Genomic DNA, 20336 nt, shown 5'->3' with positions numbered 1-20336 from the left:
CTTTCTGTTGTATCTAATCCTATCATGTGTGATACTGTCTGCTGTATCTAATCCTATCATGTGTGATACTGTCTGCTGAGCTCTGTATCTAATCTTATCATGTGTGATACTGTCTGCTGTATTTAATCCTATCGTGTGATACTGTCTGCTGTATCTAATCCTATCATGTGTGATACGGTCTGCTGTATCTAATCCCATCATGTGTGATACTGTCTGCTGTATCTAATCCTATCATGTGTGATACTGTCTGTTGTATCTAATCCTATCATGTGTGATACTGTCTGCTGTATCTAATCCTATCATGTGTGATACTGTCTGCTGTATCTAATCCTATCATGTGTGATACTGTCTGCTGAGCTGTGTATCTAATCTTATCATGTGTGATACTGTCTGCTGTATCTAATCCTATCATGTGTGATACTGTCTGCTGTATCTAATCCTATCATGTGTGATACAGTCTGCTGTATCTAATCCCATCATGTGTGATACGGTCTGCTGTATCTAATCCCATCATGTGTGATACTGTCTGCTGTATCTAATCCTATCATGTGTGATACTGTCTGCTGTATCTAATCCTATCATGTGTGATACTTTCTGTTGTATCTAATCCTATCATGTGTGATACTGTCTGCTGTATCTAATCCTATCATGTGTGATACTGTCTGCTGAGCTCTGTATCTAATCTTATCATGTGTGATACTGTCTGCTGTATTTAATCCTATCGTGTGATACTGTCTGCTGTATCTAATCCTATCATGTGTGATACGGTCTGCTGTATCTAATCCCATCATGTGTGATACTGTCTGCTGTATCTAATCCTATCATGTGTGATACTGTCTGTTGTATCTAATCCTATCATGTGTGATACTGTCTGCTGTATCTAATCCTATCATGTGTGATACTGTCTGCTGTATCTAATCCTATCATGTGTGATACTGTCTGCTGTATCTAATCCTATCATGTGTGATACTGTCTGCTGTATCTAATCCTATCATGTGTGATACTGTCTGCTGTATCTAATCCTATCATGTGTGATACTGTCTGCTGTATCTAATCCTATCATGTGTGATACTGTCTGCTGTATCTAATCCTATCATGTGTGATACTGTGTCAACAATAAGAAAAATCTTTTGGGATTGACGATATTATTTTAAGATAGTGGCTGTGCTGGAAGCAAATACACCCTAAACTGATATCACATCCAGAGGTGACCCACAGCTTCTCAGTACCCACCTCCTGCCCTGTACATTATTCCCGGGTCACCCGCCTCCTGCCCTGTACATTATTCCCGGGTCACCCGCCTCCTGCCCTGTACATTATTCCCGGGTCACCCGCCTCCTGCCCTGTACATTGTTCCCGGGTCACCCACCTCTTGCCCTGTACATTGTTCCCGGGTCACCCACCTCTTGCCCTGTACATTGTTCCCGGGTCACCCGCCTCCTGCCCTGTACATTACTCTCGGGTCACCCGCCTCCTGCCCTGTACATTATTCCCGGGTCACCCGCCTCCTGCCCTGTACATTGTTCCTGGGTCACCCGCCTCCTGCCCTGAACATTACTCTCGGGTCACCCGCCTCCTGCCCTGTACATTGTTCCCTGGTCACCCGCCTCCTGCCCTGTACATTATTCCCGGGTCACCCGCCTCCTGCCCTGTACATTATTCCCGGGTCACCCGCCTCCTGCCCTGTACATTATTCCCGGGTCACCCGCCTCCTGCCCTGTACATTATTCCCGGGTCACCCACCTCTTGCCCTGTACATTGTTCCTGGGTCACCCGCCTCCTGCCCTGTACATTACTCTCGGGTCACCCGCCTCCTGCCCTGTACATTATTCCCGGGTCACCCGCCTCCTGCCCTGTACATTATTCCCGGGTCACCCGCCTCCTGCCCTGTACATTACTCCCGGTTCACCCGCCTCCTGCCCTGTACATTGTTCCTGGGTCACCCGCCTCCTGCCCTGTACATTACTCTCGGGTCACCCACCTCTTGCCCTGTACATTGTTACTGGGTCACCCGCCTCCTGCCCTGTACATTACTCTCGGGTCACCCACCTCCTGCCCTGTACATTGTTCCTGGGTCACCCGCCTCCTGCCCTGTACATTACTCTCGGGTCACCCATATCCTGCCCTGTACATTGTTCCCGGGTCACCCGCCTCCTGCCCTGTACATTACTCTCGGGTCACCCGCCTCCTGCCCTGTACATTATTCCCGGGTCACCCGCCTCCTGCTCTGTACATTGTTCCCGGGTCACCCGCCTCCTGCCCTGTACATTACTCCCGGGTCACCCGCCTCCTGCCCTGTACTTACTCCCGGGTCACCCGCCTCCTGCCCTGTACATTGTTCCCGGGTCATCCACCTCCTGCCCTGTACATTACTCCCGGGTCACCCGCCTCCCGCCCTGTACATTATTCTCGGGTCACCCGCCTCCTGCCCTGTACATTGTTCCCGGGTCACCCGCCTCCTGCCCTGTACATTGTTCCCGGGTCACCCGGCTCCTGCCCTGTACATTGTTCCCGGGTCACCCGCGTCTGCCCTGTACGTTGTTCCCGGGTCACCCGCCTCCTGCCCTGTACATTATTCCCGGGTCACCCGCCTCCTGCCCTGTACATTGTTCCCGGGTCACCCGCCTCCTGCCCTGTACATTGTTTCCGGGTCACCCGCCTCCTGCCCTGTACATTATTCCCGGGTCACCCGCCTCCTGCCCTGTACATTATTCCCGGGTCACCCACCTCCTGCCCTGTACATTATTCCCGGGTCACCCGCCTCCTGCCCTGTAAATGACTCCCGGGTCACCCGCCTCCTGCCCTGTACATTATTCCCGGGTCACCCGCCTCCTGCCCTGTACATTATTCCCGGGTCACCCACCTCCTGCCCTGTACATTGTTCCCGGGTCACCCGCCTCCTGCCCTGTACATTGTTCCCGGGTCACCCGCCTCCCGCCCTGTACATTACTCTCAGATCACCCACCTCTTGCCCGGCCAGCATTTGCCCTGTAGATAGTGTCTGCAGAGGTGCAGTTTGTCGCACTCCTCCTCCGATTCATTTTTCAGATATTTGGCGCAGATCCTCACCGGGTTCCGGGCCAGGACCAGTTCCCCAACCAGCGAGAACTTCTGGGGTTCATCCCGCAGGATTTGCTCAATCTGTTCAGTGGGAAGATCCAGCAATCCAGTCAGAAGATCCTTGGCCAGGCGACCCCCATGTGAGCACAGCAGCTTGGTCAGGAAGGCGGTGACTGTGGGGTCCGACATAGCCCCCGATCCCTGTGTGTGGCCTCCGGACGTCTGCGGGTAGGAAAAGCCTCTGTGCTCGGCCCTCGGTGCCTGAAGAGACTGCAGTGTTTATGTGCAGACACGACGGTTATACTGGGAGGATCCTCCGCAGCCCAGCGAGAAACGAAACTGGAACAAGACTCCTCCTGGACATTCCCCATATCTGATTATACTGAGCAAGAGAAGTGGTACTGTGCAGTGTATATATATATACAGATACTGAGAATTACACCCAGTATACAGGACAGGAGAAGTGGTACTGTGCAGTGTATATATATACAGAATATTACAGATACTGAGAATTACACCCAGTATACAGGACAGGAGAAGTGGTACTGTGCAGTGTCCATATATACAGAATATTACAGATACTGAGAATTACACCCAGTATACAGGACAGGAGAAGTGGGACTGTGCAGTGTCTATATATACAGAATAATACAGATACTGAGAATTACACCCAGTATACAGGACAGGAGAAGTGGTACTGTGCAATGTATATATATACAGAATAATACAGATACTGAGAATTACACCCAGTATACAGGACAGGAGAAGTAGTACTGTGCAGTGTGTATATACAGAATAATACAGATACTGAGAATTACACCCAGTATACCGGACAGGAGAAGTGGTACTGTGCAGTGTATATATATACAGAATAATACAGACACTGAGAATTACACCCAGTATACAGGACAGGAGAAGTGGTACTGTGCAGTGTATATATACACAGAATAATACAGATACTGAGAATTACACCCAGTATACCGGACAGGAGAAGTGGTACTGTGCAGTGTCCATATATACAGAATAATACAGATACTGAGAATTACACCCAGTATACAGGACAGGAGAAGTAGTGCTGTGCAGTGTCCATATATACAGAATAATACAGATACTGAGAATTACACCCAGTATACAGGACAGGAGAAGTGGTACTGTGCAGTGTCCATATATACTGAATAATACAGATACTGAGAATTACACCCAGTATACAGAACAGGAGAAGTGGTGCTGTGCAGTGTTCATATATACAGAATAATACAGATACTGAGAATTACACCCAGTATACAGAACAGGAGAAGTGGTGCTGTGCAGTGTTCATATATACAGAATAATACAGATACTGAGAATTACACCCAGTATACAGGACAGGAGAAGTGGGACTGTGCAGTGTCTATATATACAGAATAATACAGATACTGAGAATTACACCCAGTATACAGGACAGGAGAAGTGGTACTGTGCAATGTATATATATACAGAATAATACAGATACTGAGAATTACACCCAGTATACAGGACAGGAGAAGTAGTACTGTGCAGTGTGTATATACAGAATAATACAGATACTGAGAATTACACCCAGTATACCGGACAGGAGAAGTGGTACTGTGCAGTGTATATATATACAGAATAATACAGACACTGAGAATTACACCCAGTATACAGGACAGGAGAAGTGGTACTGTGCAGTGTATATATACACAGAATAATACAGATACTGAGAATTACACCCAGTATACCGGACAGGAGAAGTGGTACTGTGCAGTGTCCATATATACAGCATAATACAGATACTGAGAATTACACCCAGTATACAGGACAGGAGAAGTGGTACTGTGCAGTGTATATATATACAGAATAATACAGAGACTGATAATTACACCCAGTATACAGGACAGGAGAAGTGGTACTGTGCAGTGTATATATACAGAATAATACAGATACTGAGAATTACACCCAGTATACAGGACAAGAGAAGTGGTACTGTGCAGTGTATATATACAGAACAATACAGATACTGAGAATTACACCCAGTATACAGGACAGGAGAAGTGGTGCTGTGCACTGTCCATATATACAGAATAATACAGGTACTGAGAATTACACCCAGTATACAGGACAGGAGGAGCGGGTGTGTGCTGTCTGTGTGTTGGAGGAAGCTCTTTCCGGGTGTCGGCTCTTTCCTCTCCAGGGAGAGAGTTTGCTGCTTGGGATGAGAGGAAGTTCTTCCCAGCCAAGTGCTTCTCAGCCTCCTGTTACCCGGTCTAGGCCGGCGGGTAGCGGGAGCGTTCAGCAACCGGCCGAAGTTGTGGGGGTGAGAAGATCTAGTCGGGGTCACAGCGATGTGGCCCCGATCCTGTCCCCGCCTGAAACCAGGACAGAAAGCCAGGAAAGCCGCAAGGTTCCTGGTGTTGCAGCCAGCAGGAGCGCTCCTGGAGATGTGCAGCAGAGCATGCATGATGGTGTGGAGGCAGATTGGGGTGAACTACGTGCCACGGAGTCAACAACCACCTTTAGCTCCCGTGTTGCGGAGTGCCTCCGTGGGTATGAGGACGCCGGGAAGGCCATTCGGAAGCTCCAGGAGGAGCTGAAAGCAGCCCGGGTTCGGTCGCACGCCACTTCTGGAGCAAAGAGGTTGGTAGTAATGGCGACTATCAGGGATCTCAAATCTGAGGTGGATGCCCTGAAAGAAAAGCGCAAGTTTATTTTGGAGAATAGTGGACCTTTCAAGGAGAAACTCCTTAATGATGATCGGTTCCGGGCAATGAAGGGTGTCTGTGACCCTGGAAAGCAGACGGATGATGAGGGTGAGGAGGAGGAAATGTGTCCGGGTGCGTCTGGTCAGCGGAGTACGTGCAGCGAGCTGCCTGCAGAGCAAGTGGCTTTACCCATGGACTCCAGCTCAGCTGGTGAGGGGGACACCTGTGACCAGGACATCAGCAGCAGCAATTCAGGTGGGAGGCTGATGGCGGAAATACGGCAGCTCCAGTCTCCGGTGAGCCTGCAGCATTTTTCTTTTGGCGCGGACTTGGGTCCAGAGGAGAAAGTTAATGCCAAGCGCGCAGCAAAGCGCAAAGCCCGGCGGCGACTAAAATCCAGAAAGGCTGGAAAAATCGTGGAGGAGGTCAGTTTTAAGTTTGTTCCCCACCCAGTGCTACCCAAGCTGGCCGCAGGGTCAGCTCGCTGCACAAGCCCCGTGATCCAGCCTAGCCCGGGCCCTGAAGTGGGTCCGGTGCAGGAAAGCGGGGAGATTAATGATGGCGTGATAGAGGAGGCTGATGTCCCTGCTTGTCGTAGTAGCGGTGGCGTTTTTGGTGGCGTTTTTAAGGCGTCAATAGCGCCAGATAATGTTGGTGGCCCAGCGTTGGGTGCAGAACAAAGCTCTGGTGCTCAGGTTTCCTCCTCAGTAATGGGGGGCAGCTCGACACCAGAGCTGGCAGCGAATATTCCAGTGTCCCTGGAACCCGTTGGTGCTACTGAGCGGCGGCAGCATGAAGGGGCTGCTGGGACTGACGGCACGGTTGAATGTCCCCCCAAGCTTGCGGTCATTGGGTCCGGTGGCGCAGTCACTAGTATTCCTTTGGTGGCTGCGTCACATGAATCCCCAGCCCGGGAGCCAGCTTTGCCAGGGGTGAGGGCGAGTCTGGGCATTGCTGGCTCTAAGAAGGAAGGATTGTCTCAAGTAAATAAATGTCACGCTAATGAGGTTGAGGGGAAACCTGATGACACCGAGGCGATAACATCCGGCCCAAAAACACTTTTTACTGCTGGTCCAGAGGGTGAGGGTATGAATGGTGCCGGTACAAGTGCTGTTAATAATGGTGAGGGTATGAATGGTGCCGGTACAAGTGCTGTTAATAATGGTGAGGGTATGAATGGTGCAGGTACGAGTGATATTGATAATGGTCTCTCTCCTGTGTCTGGGGCTGGGGTGAGTGGTGGGAATGTTACTGCCAGGGGTATAAGGTCTAGTGAGGCCGGTCCATCTGCCCCCCCAGGGGTGACTACTCGCAGTTATGCCAGTGTCACTGCTGGGGCCTCCTCCTCATCTTCAGGCTCTGGGGACGGTATTTTACAGCGGCGCCTCCTGGAGGCCCTTAAAAAGGGTGAGAGAACAATAATGGTAGAGGGCCGAGCGGTTGATCTGTCCTTCTGGATAGACAGGCATGGCCTGACTGCTTTCCGAGAAGAAAGGGAAGGGGAAACTGTGTGGACCCTTCCGACAGCCGGGCCTGGGGGGGCTCGTAGGAATGTTGTTCGTCTTCGCTGGAGAGGCAATGATACGTGCCCACCTAGGGCAAAAATAGTTGAGCTTCTCTTGAAGATGAATTTCAGGGCGATCGACATCTTTGCCCTGATACATCCCTATGGCACCCCAGTATTTGACATCAGCTTTGTTCGGCCGGAGGGCCTGGAGCTCTTTTGGTCAAATTATGAGCTGGTGAAGAATGAGCCCGGCTGGCGAGACTTCGCTGTACAAGCGTTGTCTCGTCAGAGCGAAATCAAGAAGGTGACCGTCCTAACTTGCAATGAGTGTCTTTCTTGTATGGACATTATGACCTGGCTCAGCAGGTACGGGGAGGTAACGGAGGTCCCCAAAAAAAACAGGGATGAATTTGGCATCTGGTCAGGGGCCTGGACCTTTATGGTTAAATTAAAGCGTTCAGGAAGTACTGTCACCCACATCCCTTCCTCAGCCTTTTTAGGAAGGGACCGAATCCTGGCCTTTTACCAGGGGCAGCCGAAGCTCTGCCACAGGTGTGGTGACCCCACGCACTTCAGTGCCCACTGCAGAGTGCAGAAGTGTGCGTTGTGCGGGGGGATAGGTCATCTTGCCGCATCCTGTGGGGATATTCGGTGTCACCTGTGTGGGGATCTAGGTCACCCATTCAGTCGCTGCCCTCGTTCCTTTGCCAACGCCATGGCGGGCCCAGCGGGAGAAAGCCGAGAGGTTGCTCCTGCCGTGGTTGGCACTGGTGGAGGTGAAGGGGCTGAGGGGCCAGGGAAGAAAGGCAAGTCACCCTCCAAGTTAAGGCGATTGGAGAACCGTCGAAGGAGTAGGGAGCTCGGGGAGCCCCAGGCAACGGGGGTAACCCTTGGCCCTGCTCCGGGGGCAAGTGTCATTGCTACTGAGGCCCTGGGGGAACAGGACTTGAATGAAGAGGTCAGGAGGTTGGAGAGGGAGGAGGAAGCCGCTTCTTCATGTTCCTCGCTATATGAAAGTATGGATGAGGACAGTAGACGGTGGCTAGATGAAAAGCGCAAGCAGGGTGCTAAAAAGAAAAAAAAGGGAGATAAGAAATCTTCTCCTCCCCTGGTCCAGGTGCCTAAGGAAAGCCCAACCGACTCACCTCTTGTTGTTCTCTCAAACCGCTTTCAAACCCTCAAGGACATCTCCTCTTCAGATGAGGAGTGTGGGGGCGAGGATGTGGCGAAGGTGACGAGGGGGTCTGTGGGGGGCGTACAGCTTCTTGCCTCAGGGCATGCGGAACCCTCAGGGAGAAGCGCTGTCTCGGAGCCTGGAGGTGAGGTTGATAGTGGTGCTGGTGAGGAGCTGGAGGAAGGGAGGGATATGGACACATCAGCATCCCTCAAAAGGGCCCTCGGCTCTTCATCAGACAGTGATAAAAACCAGGGGAAGGGAAAGGGGAAGGGGAAAAAGGTCATCTAATTCAATCACCCAGGATGGCGGCACCCACCCCGTTGACGCTGGCATCTATTAATGTCGCCAGCATTAAATCTGACAAGGCTAGATTTGCGGCCTTTGATTTTCTCGGCCGAATTGAGGCCGACATTTTATTTTTGCAAGAGACCAGGCTGACAGACTTGGCAGCCATACATAAAGCGAAAAAGGAGTGGAGGCGTGGACCATCTTATTGGTCTCTTGCGGCCGAGCCGGGTAGCGGGGTGGCGGTTCTTTTCACCGCATCGGTAGAATGCAGACGGGTTATTGAATTAGAAATGGGGAGGTGCCTGATCTTGGATGTCCTCATGAAGGGACAGGAGCTCAGGCTCATTAACATCTATGGTCCCCAAACCAGCTGGGACCGGAAAAGTCTCTTTATGAGGATCAAGCCCTATCTTTTTACGAGTCGGCAGGTGGTCTTTGGAGGGGACTTCAATGCTGCCACGAGGTCCCAAGATAGGGGAGGTTCCAGAGACAGGCTGACTTATGACTGTGTGGCCCTAAATAGGATAGCTAGTGAGGCTCGCCTGGTGGATGTCCACATCCGGCACACCCCAGGCCACGCGGGATTCACCTTTTATCGAGGTAGTTGTAGGTCTAGAATAGATAGGTTTTATTTAAAGGAGGATGCCATCTCTTCGGCAGTGTCCGTCGTTGAGGTGGAGTTCTCCGACCACTGTTTAATTTTATTTTCTCTGAATGTTGCAGAGACCCCCCGGATGGGAAGAGGCTTTTGGAGGCTCAATTCGTCTCTCTTGGAAGAAGCGGAGATAAGACGGTCCTTTGAGGATTTCTTTCAGAGCCAGGTACCATTACTGGATCTTTGTAGCAGTAAGTCGGAGTGGTGGGAGATGTTCAAAAAAAGGGTGGCGAGTTTCTTCCGCCAGCTCTCGAGCCTCAGGAGCCTGGACAGGTATCGCCTGTATCAGGGCCTGAGGAGGAAACTCGAGCATCTTGTCTCGACTGGAGGTGACCGCGAGGACATTTCCAGACTGAAATCTTTGCTTAAGAGTTGCCAGTATGATAGACACGCATCTTTAGTTTTTGAGAGGGATTTTGGGAAGTACCGCTCGCCCGACCCCTACAAGAACTGCAAGATGTCAGTAAATAGTAAAGTGGTTTCAGGACTGATGGACAGTACAGGATCCCTGAAAAGGTCCAGATCAGGGATCTTGGAGGTCGTCAGATCCTTTTACTCGCACCTCTTGGGAAAGATGGATCTTGATCGGGATGCGATGTCGGCTTTCCTGGCTGAAACTGTCCCCGAACCAGGAGTAGACCCCTCTCTTGGTGTCTTGGCAGAGGCGATCAGGGAAGAGGAAGTGAGACTGGCGATTGAAGGGCTTGCCCTCAAGAAGTCGCCGGGTCCAGATGGCTTAACGTCTGAATTTTACAAGACCTTTAAGGACATTTTAGTTCCCCTGTTGACTGAGGTGTTGAATGAGTGTCTTTCCTCGGGCACTTTGCCGAAGTCAATGAGGAGGTCGGCCCTGATCATCCTGTCAAAGGGTAAAGACCCATCGCACATTGAGAATTGGCGTCCCATAGCGCTACTCAATGTGGACAGAAAGGTTCTGGCAAAGGTGCTGTTTAATCGGCTGGTGAAATTTGCACCCCGGCTCCTTTCGGGGGCTCAGCATTGCTCTGTTCCAGGCCGCAGCGCGTTTAGCGCTGTACTCGGTGTCCGAGAGGCAGTGGAGCAGAGTAGGGCGGGCCGTTGGAAGGGGTACTTGCTGTCCTTGGATCAGGCAAAAGCGTTTGATCGGGTTGATCACGAGTATCTCTGGTCGGTCCTTCTGAGGTATGGTCTGCCGGGGGGGTTTGTTGATTGGCTTAAGATCTTGTATGCAGGGGCAGAGAGTTTTCCGCTTGTGAACGGTTGGATTGGCCGCTCTTTTGAGGTTGGGTCTGGGGTTCGCCAGGGTTGCCCGCTGAGCCCGCTTTTATACGTGTTCGCGATTGACCCCTTCCTTAGGAGGGTAGATCGTGGACCGTTGGTGGGAGTCAGCATGGACTTGGCAGCCTCGGAAGCCACTCTGAGAGTGGTGGCGTATGCGGATGACGTCACCGTCTTTGTGTCCTCGAGAGGGGAGGCAGAGTGGGTGATGTCTGAAGTTGACCGCTACTCGGAGGCATCCGGGTCCATGATCAACCAGGATAAGTGTAAGAGTCTCTGGCTGGGAGGGGGAGATCCTACCTTTGATCTCTCGGACACTCTTCCAGGGCCTCAGGAGTTTGTAAAAATTCTCGGCATCGAATTTGGCCAGGGGGATTACCCCAAACAAAATTGGGACAGCAGGCTAAAGATCGCCGCTCAGAAAGTCGACCAGTGGAAGGGTTGGTCTTTGACCCTCAGGGAAAGGGTCAACTTGATCAAAACTTACCTGCTCCCTTTGTTAATCTATTTGGGCAGTGTCTGCATCTTGCCAGAACCTCTCTGGACTCGGGTCTACAGCTTGTTCTTCCAGATGTTATGGGGGAATAAGCTGAACCTAGTCAAGAGGGAGGTGACATACCGTACGAGGAGACTAGGGGGGTTGTGTATGGTCAACCCTGTGGTATTCCTGGTTAATACCTTTGTAAAGATCAACATGTCAAACCTCTGGCAAGAGAGGGCTCCTCCGTGGGTAGTCTCCTGCAGGGGGTGGTTTCGGCCTTTCTTCCAGGAATGGGAGACAGGAGGGCAAGTGAAGGACCTTCGCACGCCGCATGGGCATCTTCCGGCTTACGCTACCGTGGTTCTGAAAACAATTCGCCGGTGGGGTCTGGGGATGTGGGAGATCAGGACTCTGTCAAGGAGGCTCCTTGACAACAGAGTTCTGTTGACCCATTTCCAGAAGCCCCTGGCGCTCAGGGACTGCCCAAGTCGGGATCTGGAGGTTGGTTTGAGGGTTTTAAATTCTAGTAGGATCCCTTTAAAGTTTTGGGACTTGGCTTGGCGTTGCTTCCATGGGAAACTGTATGTGAGGGACAACTTGAAACACAGGAACCCTGAGGAAAGGGGTTGTCCCCGGGAGGAGTGTGGCGGCGTGCTGGAAAGCATGGAGCACTTCCTGCTTCATTGTCCCCTCAATACAGGGGTCTACAGCAGGGTGGGTGCCTCCATTGGTTGGCCTGGTCTGACCGGTCTCTCCTATGCGGAATGGGCCTATGGAACATTCAGACACCTGGGTGGTCGAGATCGGGGCACTTTATTCTTAGTCAGCTTAGCGGTCAGGTACGGCACGTGGAACGCACGGTGTTTTGTATCAACCAGACAAAAAACCCTCCCGGAGGAAGAGGTGGTGAGGAACATTCTCGGTGACCTGGGGAAGGTTCGTTCTTTGGAGTTCGAGAGACTGGGCACGAGTAGGGCCTCCATGCTTTGGAGGGGTTTCTCCTTCAGCGTGCCCTAGTCTAGTCGTCTCTATTCCTGGTGGGGGGGCTAATGCTGTCACTGTAGCTTTTTGTTTTCTGTATAGTTGATGATGGATATAGGGCTTGCAGGTACCGAACCAGGGCCTTGTGGGTAGGATTTGTTAAGGATGTGTTATGTGTTATGTCAGGTAATGTATGCCATTGTACAGGCTGAGTCATTACTTACTATATCTTGTAGAGTGTAGTATTTTTGTATAGATGTGAGGGGGTTAGGTGTTAGGTGGGGAGGGGGGAAAGTGGGGGAGGGGTGGTACAAATAATAAGAAAAAGCCGGGCCCGATCAAAGAGACATTGAAGGATGGACGATGGTGTCGGTCGGAGCTTAAAGGTACGGACTTTGGACTGGACATTGGTCTTGAATTGGGTATAATGTAGATATTATATATATATATATGTATGTTCAGTATTGTTTTGTATATATTGTATATATTGGTTACTAATTGGTATTCATATTGCGGATTTGTGGTTAAGAAAAAGGGTGGAGGGAAAAAAAAAAAAAAAAAAAAAAAATTAAAAATTAAAAAAAAAATAAAAAAAAAATAATTTTTTTTTTAGAAAAAAAAAAAAAAAAGGGGGGGGGGTTATTTGCCGATTAGGCTCATGTTGTGTTTTCTCATGTAGGAATTTCTCATTTTTCCTTGGTTAATATAATTTGATGGGCACATGGACCGGTTAGGGTCAGTTTTTGGTTTTATTGTGGTTTAACAATTTTATTTATTTTATTTTTTAGACTGTTACTGATTTTGTTCTTTTGAGGCGTCTGGATTGATGTTGTGACTATGAGTTTTGTGTATTTGTATTTATACTGATGTGAGTGACGTGTGGATGATGAGAGTGATGTGTGGATGATGAGTGATGTGTGGATGATGTGAGTTATAATACAGAAGACTGAGTGCTGGTAGGAATGTGATCTGGACCAGAGAGGAGGCGGCCGAGATTCATAATGTGTTTATAACTTGTTCATTTTGTGTTGGTTTTTGACCCGTGTATTGTATGTGCGGATTTATGGCATGTGTATGTTTGTTAACATTTATTAAAAAGATGAGAAGTGGTACTGTGCAGTGTATATATACAGAATAATACAGATACTGAGAATTACACCCAGTATACAGGACAGGAGAAGCGGTACTGTGCAGTGTCCATATATACAGAATAATACAGATACTGAGAATTACACCCAGTATACAGGACAGGAGAAGTGGTACTGTGCAGTGTCTATATATACAGAATAATACAGATACTGAGAATTACACCCAGTATACAGGACAGGAGAAGTGGTACTGTGCAGTGTATATATATATATACAGAATAATACAGATACTGAGAATTACACCCAGTATACAGGACAGGAGAAGTGGTACTGTGCAGTGTCCATATATACAGAATAATACAGATACTGAGAATTACACCCAGTATACAGGACAGGAGAAGCGGTACTGTGCAGTGTCCATATATACAGAATAATACAGATACTGAGAATTACACCCAGTATACAGGACAGGAGAAGTGGTACTGTGCAATGTCTATATATACAGAATAATACAGATACTGAGAATTACACCCAGTATACAGGACAGGAGAAGTGGTACTGTGCAGTGTATATATATATATACAGAATAATACAGATACTGAGAATTACACCCAGTATACAGGACAGGAGAAGTGGTACTGTGCAGTGTCCATATATACAGAATAATACAGATACTGAGAATTACACCCAGTATACAGGACAGGAGAAGTGGTACTGTGCAGTGTATATATATACAGAATAATACAGATACTGAGAATTACACCCAGTATACAGGACAGGGGAAGTGGTACTGTGCAGTGTATATATACAGAATAATACAGATACTGAGAATTACACCCAGTATACAGGACAGGAGAAGTGGTACTGTGCAGTGTATATATATACAGAATAATACAGATACTGAGAATTACACCCAGTATACAGGACAGGAGAAGCGGTACTGTGCAGTGTCCATATATACAGAATAATACAGATACTGAGAATTACACCCAGTATACAGGACAGGAGAAGTGGTACTGTGCAGTGTCTATATATACAGAATAATACAGATACTGAGAATTACACCCAGTATACAGGACAGGAGAAGTGGTACTGTGCAGTATATATATATACAGAATAATACAGATACTGAGAATTACACCCAGTATACAGGACAGGAGAAGTGGTACTGTGCAGTGTATATATACAGAATAATACAGATACTGAGAATTACACCCAGTATACAGGACAGGAGAAGTGGTACTGTGCAGTGTATATATATACAGAATAATACAGATACTGAGAATTACACCCAGTATACAGGACAGGAGAAGCGGTACTGTGCAGTGTCCATATATACAGAATAATACAGATACTGAGAATTACACCCAGTATACAGGACAGGAGAAGTGGTACTGTGCAGTGTCTATATATACAGAATAATACAGATACTGAGAATTACACCCAGTATACAGGACAGGAGAAGTGGTACTGTGCAGTGTCCATATACACAGAATAATACAGACACTGAGAATTACACCCAGTATACAGGACAGGAGAAGTGGTACTGTGCAGTGTCCATATATACAGAGTAATACAGATACTGAGAATTACACCCAGTATACAGGACAGGAGAAGTGGTACTGTGCAGTGTCCATATATACAGATACTGAGAATTACACCCAGTATACAGGACAGGAGAAGTGGTACTGTGCAGTGTCCATATATACAGAATAAGAGCTGAATGAGTAGGGACGCCTTTCCCTGAGTAGTTTTGCTCCCTGGATCCATTTGCTCGGAGACAATGGGATTGATAAGTTGCACTGAATCTTTCTTCTCATGTATCTGCTCAGTTCTGCTGCTGCTGCGGATAATTTCCAATGTTCAGGAATATTAAAAGAAATGACAATAAAAGATTAAACTACTGGGGGGATCCATTCTTATACCACCGTGCCACTGTGTGCCCCACATCTGACATCACTGAGGCGCCGCCAGCCACATACCCAGCGAGGCGCCGCCAGTTGTCAGATATCCAGTAAAGTCCAAAGGTTCATTATGTGAATAACAAAAGCGAAGAAGTGACAATAAAAAGAACAAATAGTAATAAATCCCTGATAATAAATGGTAAAAAATGGATTATACGTCGGAGCAGCCAGATAGTGACCACCATTACCGGGCGCTGGAGCCTGGACGGGTGAGTTACCCACTGGTGTTTAACCCCTTCACCACTCCAGATCACCAGAGATATTAACCTCTAAAACACCACAGCCCCCCCCCCCAATCACAGCCGTCCACAGACAGTCACACACATTTGCATTATAAAGTGTGGAGCACGGTCCGGACACCCTCCTGGACATTTACGGGTACGGGGAGGGGTCAGTGGGTGTAGGAAGGATGGGGTCTGTACTGTGATCCACGCTCCATGGGGTCTGGTATTGTAGACAGTGATCTCTGACCCGTAAATATGAAGTGACCTTGAGAGAAAACTATAAAATGCGGAAGTCAATGACGCACCATGAACTCCACCTGAGTCTAAAAATAACGATGATTCACCGTCCCCCGCGTGGAAACGGCGAAATAAACAAAGAGCGCGAGAGAAACCGGACGAGCAACAAAGTGACAACAGAAGCGTCACACCCCCCCTCCCCCCCGTTACTATGTGTACAGATGTAGCCAACACCGGAGGCGAAGCCCAATAATAACATGTACTTCACAGTGTATCTAATCCTATCTTGTGTGATACTGTCTGCTGAGCTGGTGTATCTAATCCTATCATGTGTGATACTGTCTGCTGAGCCGCTGTATCTAATCCTATCATGTGTGATACTGTCTGCTGAGCTGTAGCTAATCCTATCATGTGTGATAAGGTCTGCTGAGCTGTGTATCTAATCCTATCATGTGTTATACTGTCTGCTGAGCCCTGTATCTAATCCTATCATGTGTGATACTGTCTGCTGAGCTGTGTATCTAATCCTATCATGTGTGATACTGTCTGCTGAGCTGTGTATCTAATCCTATCATGTGTGATACTGTCTGCTGACCGGTGTATCTAATCCCATCATGTGTGATACGGTCTGCTGAGCCGCTGTATCTCAGTGTCATGGGGTTCGTTAGGTTAATACACGATCACAGAGCCAGTGACGACAAGGCAACTCCAACAGGGTTTATTGTATCCAATGCTGACGGACCAGGTCGCCTTCACTGCAGGGACAGCACAGTCCACAGAATCATCACAGGGACCTCCTCAGCGCTGCAGCTTCATCTCTCATCATACATCCAGGAGATCCCCCTCCTCCCCAGAACAAGCCCTTAAAGGAACAGTGTCACCCAAAAAAAAAATTTTAATATCAGTTTGATGTTAGTGCTTTATTAAAAACGTTTGGATTAATTTGTGTGTTTGTGTGTTACTTTTTTTTATTTTTACACTTTTTCTTCCCTATGGGGGCTGCCATTTTTTTTTCCATTTCTGTATGTGTCGATTAACGACACATACAGACATGGAATACGGCAGCTCCAGTCCCATAGGGACTGCGAACGGGGCCCGTTCCATCCACTATCATGTACGCCGCTGTGTGGGAACGGCGCATGCGCCGCTCCAACACAGTTCAATTTGAAATGCGCGCCGTCCGGCGCCATTTTCCTGTGGACCGGAAGTCGCGGCCGGACAGTAAGATTACTACTTCCGGTCGCGGCTTCCGGACTTGTGCACATGGAGCAGCGGCAGCAGACGGAGCGGATGGACCGGAGGGAGCGGCGGCGGCAGGAGCAGGTAAGTGATTTCTATGTATGTTCGTGTTTGTGTGTGATTACTACTGTATGTAAACCTTTTACACTACGTGTTAGCTCAAAAAATGGCGACACACAGTGTAGGAGGTTACACCGTTCAATCCCCTCGTTTCTCCCGGCACTAGCCAGGATAAAGGAGGGGGGGATTCTGAGAGCTCACTAGAGCGAGGGATTTTTACCCAATTTTGCAGCATAAAGCAATGTGGTTGCTTTACCACATGCAATGCTGCAATTTTGGGAATGGCTCCATCTAGTGACCAGCAATGGGAAATATTATAAATTAGAATCCAATTGAATCCAATTTATAATATTTCCTGACTCGTGAAAAAAAAATAAAAATTAGAACAATGTTTAATCACCTACACACTAAATGTTTAACTAAAAAAAAACAAACATGTTTTGCTGGCAACACATTCCCTTTAAATACCCCTCAGGGGGAGGAGACATCTTGGCAGTTTCCAGTCACCATGATTTGTTATAATGACTTTAGTTTGTGTCTCTACTGTCTGTAAGTGAGTTGTGTCTTTTGTACTATTATGTGTATTGCCCGTCTATTATCTGCCACATCCGGGATGAGGACACGGGGGGGGGGGGGGGAAGATAATTGGATCTGCTTGGTTTGATGGTCTCTAGCTGAGTGATGGTGGTGCCTCCTGATGACCCCCTGTGGGGACTGGACAATGAGGACACTTTATGTCTTGTGGCTGCACCTCTGACTCGTCTGATTGTCCATAGGCTGGAGACACGACCTGTGGTACCCGATTACAGAATCATTCCTCCCTGCTGAGGACTCACAATAAACCACACATAATACACCATCACAACCTCTCCCCTCATATAATAAGTGAGCTGGCCATGTGGCCTCCACAGGTCGCTGGTCACCTCACTCATAAGCCACTTATTACAGTTCAATATGAACAGTCCACAGGCTGTAAAGAAAGTCCAATGCACAGTTATATCCGGGGCAAAGAGCAATGTCTGGAAACACAATCACAAAGTTCAAGAAATTTCTACAAATGTTCCACGTCATCTGTTAGGTTTGGAAGATCTGATCTGGTGGCTTCCAGGACAGTCCGGCCGTGGGATGGAGTCTCTGGGGTCTGGAGGTTTCTTGGGACCTTTTATCCAGTTTACAGGTTTCTGCAGACTCCGCATGGTCCATCCAGACACTTTCCTCCCCACTGCATCCCACCATCATATATTGGGCAATGCTGGCCGACTATCTGACCCATCACCCAGGCCAAGATCAGACCACAAAATACAGCCACTGTTCTGAATTGTAGTGAGTCCAGAGAAGTTGGTGGCAGAAGAAGGGGAGATAGAAGTCCAATCAGTTTGAGAAAACAAGAGCCATATTTGAGAAGGGTCTGAAGTCCCACCATCATGGAGGTCACCACTGCTGTTGGGACCAGTGTCTTGTTGTCCTTCGCAGACCTTCTCCTCCAACGCTCCTTCTTCCACCTTAGAACTCGCTGACACTCCAGTGTCATCCTCATCCATGTTGGAAGACTGTGCGCCTGGAGAGTCCATACTGACTGCAACATCCACAACATCAATGAACCCCAACAAATAAAACCTCAAGATATCAATGGAGCCGGGCTCCTCAATGTCTTGGAAATCCTGGGGTGAAGGGAACGCAGGAAACACATCGCCAGGAGAAACACAAACATCATTGCTCACTAGTTATATCTCCTGCGTCTCCATCATCCACACCAGCGCTAGTTATATCTCCTGCATCTTCATCATCCACACCAGCGCTAGTTATATCTCCTGCGTCTCCATCATCCACACCAGCGCTAGTTATATCTCCTGTGTCTTTATCATCCACACCAGCGCTAGTTATATCTCCTGTGTCTTTATCATCCACACCAGCGCTAGTTATATCTCCTGTGTCTTTATCATCCACACCAGTGCTAGTTATATCTCCTGTGTCTTCAACATCCACACCAGTGCTAGTTATATCTCCTGTGTCTTCAACATCCACACCAGTGCTAGTTATATCTCCTGTGTCTTTATCATCCACACCAGTGCTAGTTATATCTCCTGTGTCTTCAACATCCACACCAGTGCTAGTTATATCTCCTGTGTCTTTATCATCCACACCAGCGCTAGTTATATCTCCTGTGTCTTTATCATCCACACCAGTGCTAGTTATATCTCCTGTGTCTTCAACATCCACACCAGTGCTAGTTATATCTCCTGTGTCTTCAACATCCACACCAGTGCTAGTTATATCTCCTGTGTCTTTATCATCCACACCAGTGCTAGTTATATCTCCTGTGTCTTCAACATCCACACCAGTGCTAGTTATATCTCCTGTGTCTTTATCATCCACACCAGCGCTAGTTATATCTCCTGTGTCTTTATCATCCACACCAGCGCTAGTTATATCTCCTGTGTCTTCATCATCCACAGGATTTGTTTCTGTAGATTGTGATGGTGTATTATGTGTGGTTTATTGTGAGTCCTCAGCAGGGAGGAATGATTCTGTAATCGGGTACCACAGGTCGTGTCTCCAGCCTATGGACAATCAGATGAGTCAGAGGTGCAGCCACAAGACATAAAGTGTCCTCATTGTCCAGTCCCCACAGGGGGTTATCAGGAGGCACCACAGTTATATTCAGATCAGGTGCAGACCAGCAAACCAAGCAGATCCAATAATTGGGGCTGTTATTGGGAAACTGCGGTTGTTATGGGGGCATCTTGGCTGTTATGGGGCCCCTGCGGTATTATAGGGCACCTGGGGCTGCTATGGGGCATCCGGGATTGTTATGGGGGTACCTGTGGCTGTTATGGGGGCACCTAGGGTTGTTATGGGAGCACCTGGGGCTGTTATGGGGGCACCTGGGGCTGTTATGAGGGCACCTGGGGCTGTTATGAGGGTATCTGGGCTGTTATTCAGGCACCTGGGGTATTATTGGGGCACCTGGGGCTGTAATGGGGGTACCTGGGGCTGTTATGAGGGCACCTGGGGCTGTTATGGGGGTACCTGGGCTGTTATGGGGGCACCTGTGTCTGGCACGCTGATATGAAGGCTGTTATGGGGGCATCGGGGTCTTATGTGGGCACATGGGGTTGTTATGAGGGCACCTGGGGCTGTTATGTGGACACCTGGGGCTGTTATGAGGGCACCTGGGGCTGTTATGGGGACACCTGGGGCTGTTATGTGGGCAACTGGAGCTGTTATGAGGGTACCTGGGGCTGTTATGTGGGCACCTGGAGCTGTTATGAGGGAACCTGGGGCTGTTTTGTGGGCACCTGGAGCTGTTATGAGGGCACCTGGGGCTGTTATGTGGGCACCTGGCGCTCATGTCCTGTTCGCGGTGGGATCCAGCACTGGAGGGGTTAATTGTGAATCGCTATAGAACAAGTATTCAG

The 20336-nt window shown here is 48.7% G+C and overlaps 1 protein-coding gene across 3 annotated transcripts in view; it reads right to left on the bottom strand.

The window, feature by feature from the left end:
• The window catches only part of LOC142748580 (zinc finger CCCH-type antiviral protein 1-like), a 33894-nt gene extending 30463 nt beyond the window's left edge, over positions 1–3431 (bottom strand). For 2 of the 3 annotated variants that reach the window (XM_075855665.1, XM_075855667.1), the window contains exon 1: positions 2966–3431. In XM_075855665.1, coding sequence (XP_075711780.1) covers positions 2966–3249 — 284 coding nt within the window. In that variant the 5' untranslated portion in view covers positions 3250–3431. The remainder of the gene's footprint in view (positions 1–2965) is intronic. The other variant, XM_075855666.1, reaches the window with a different exon arrangement.
• Between the last annotated feature and the right edge of the window lie 16905 nt (positions 3432–20336).

This window comes from Rhinoderma darwinii, chromosome 3 (genome assembly GCF_050947455.1).
Source record: "Rhinoderma darwinii isolate aRhiDar2 chromosome 3, aRhiDar2.hap1, whole genome shotgun sequence".
Taxonomy (NCBI): Eukaryota; Metazoa; Chordata; class Amphibia; order Anura; family Rhinodermatidae; genus Rhinoderma; species Rhinoderma darwinii.
This window is presented reverse-complemented; position numbering and strand designations above follow the sequence as displayed.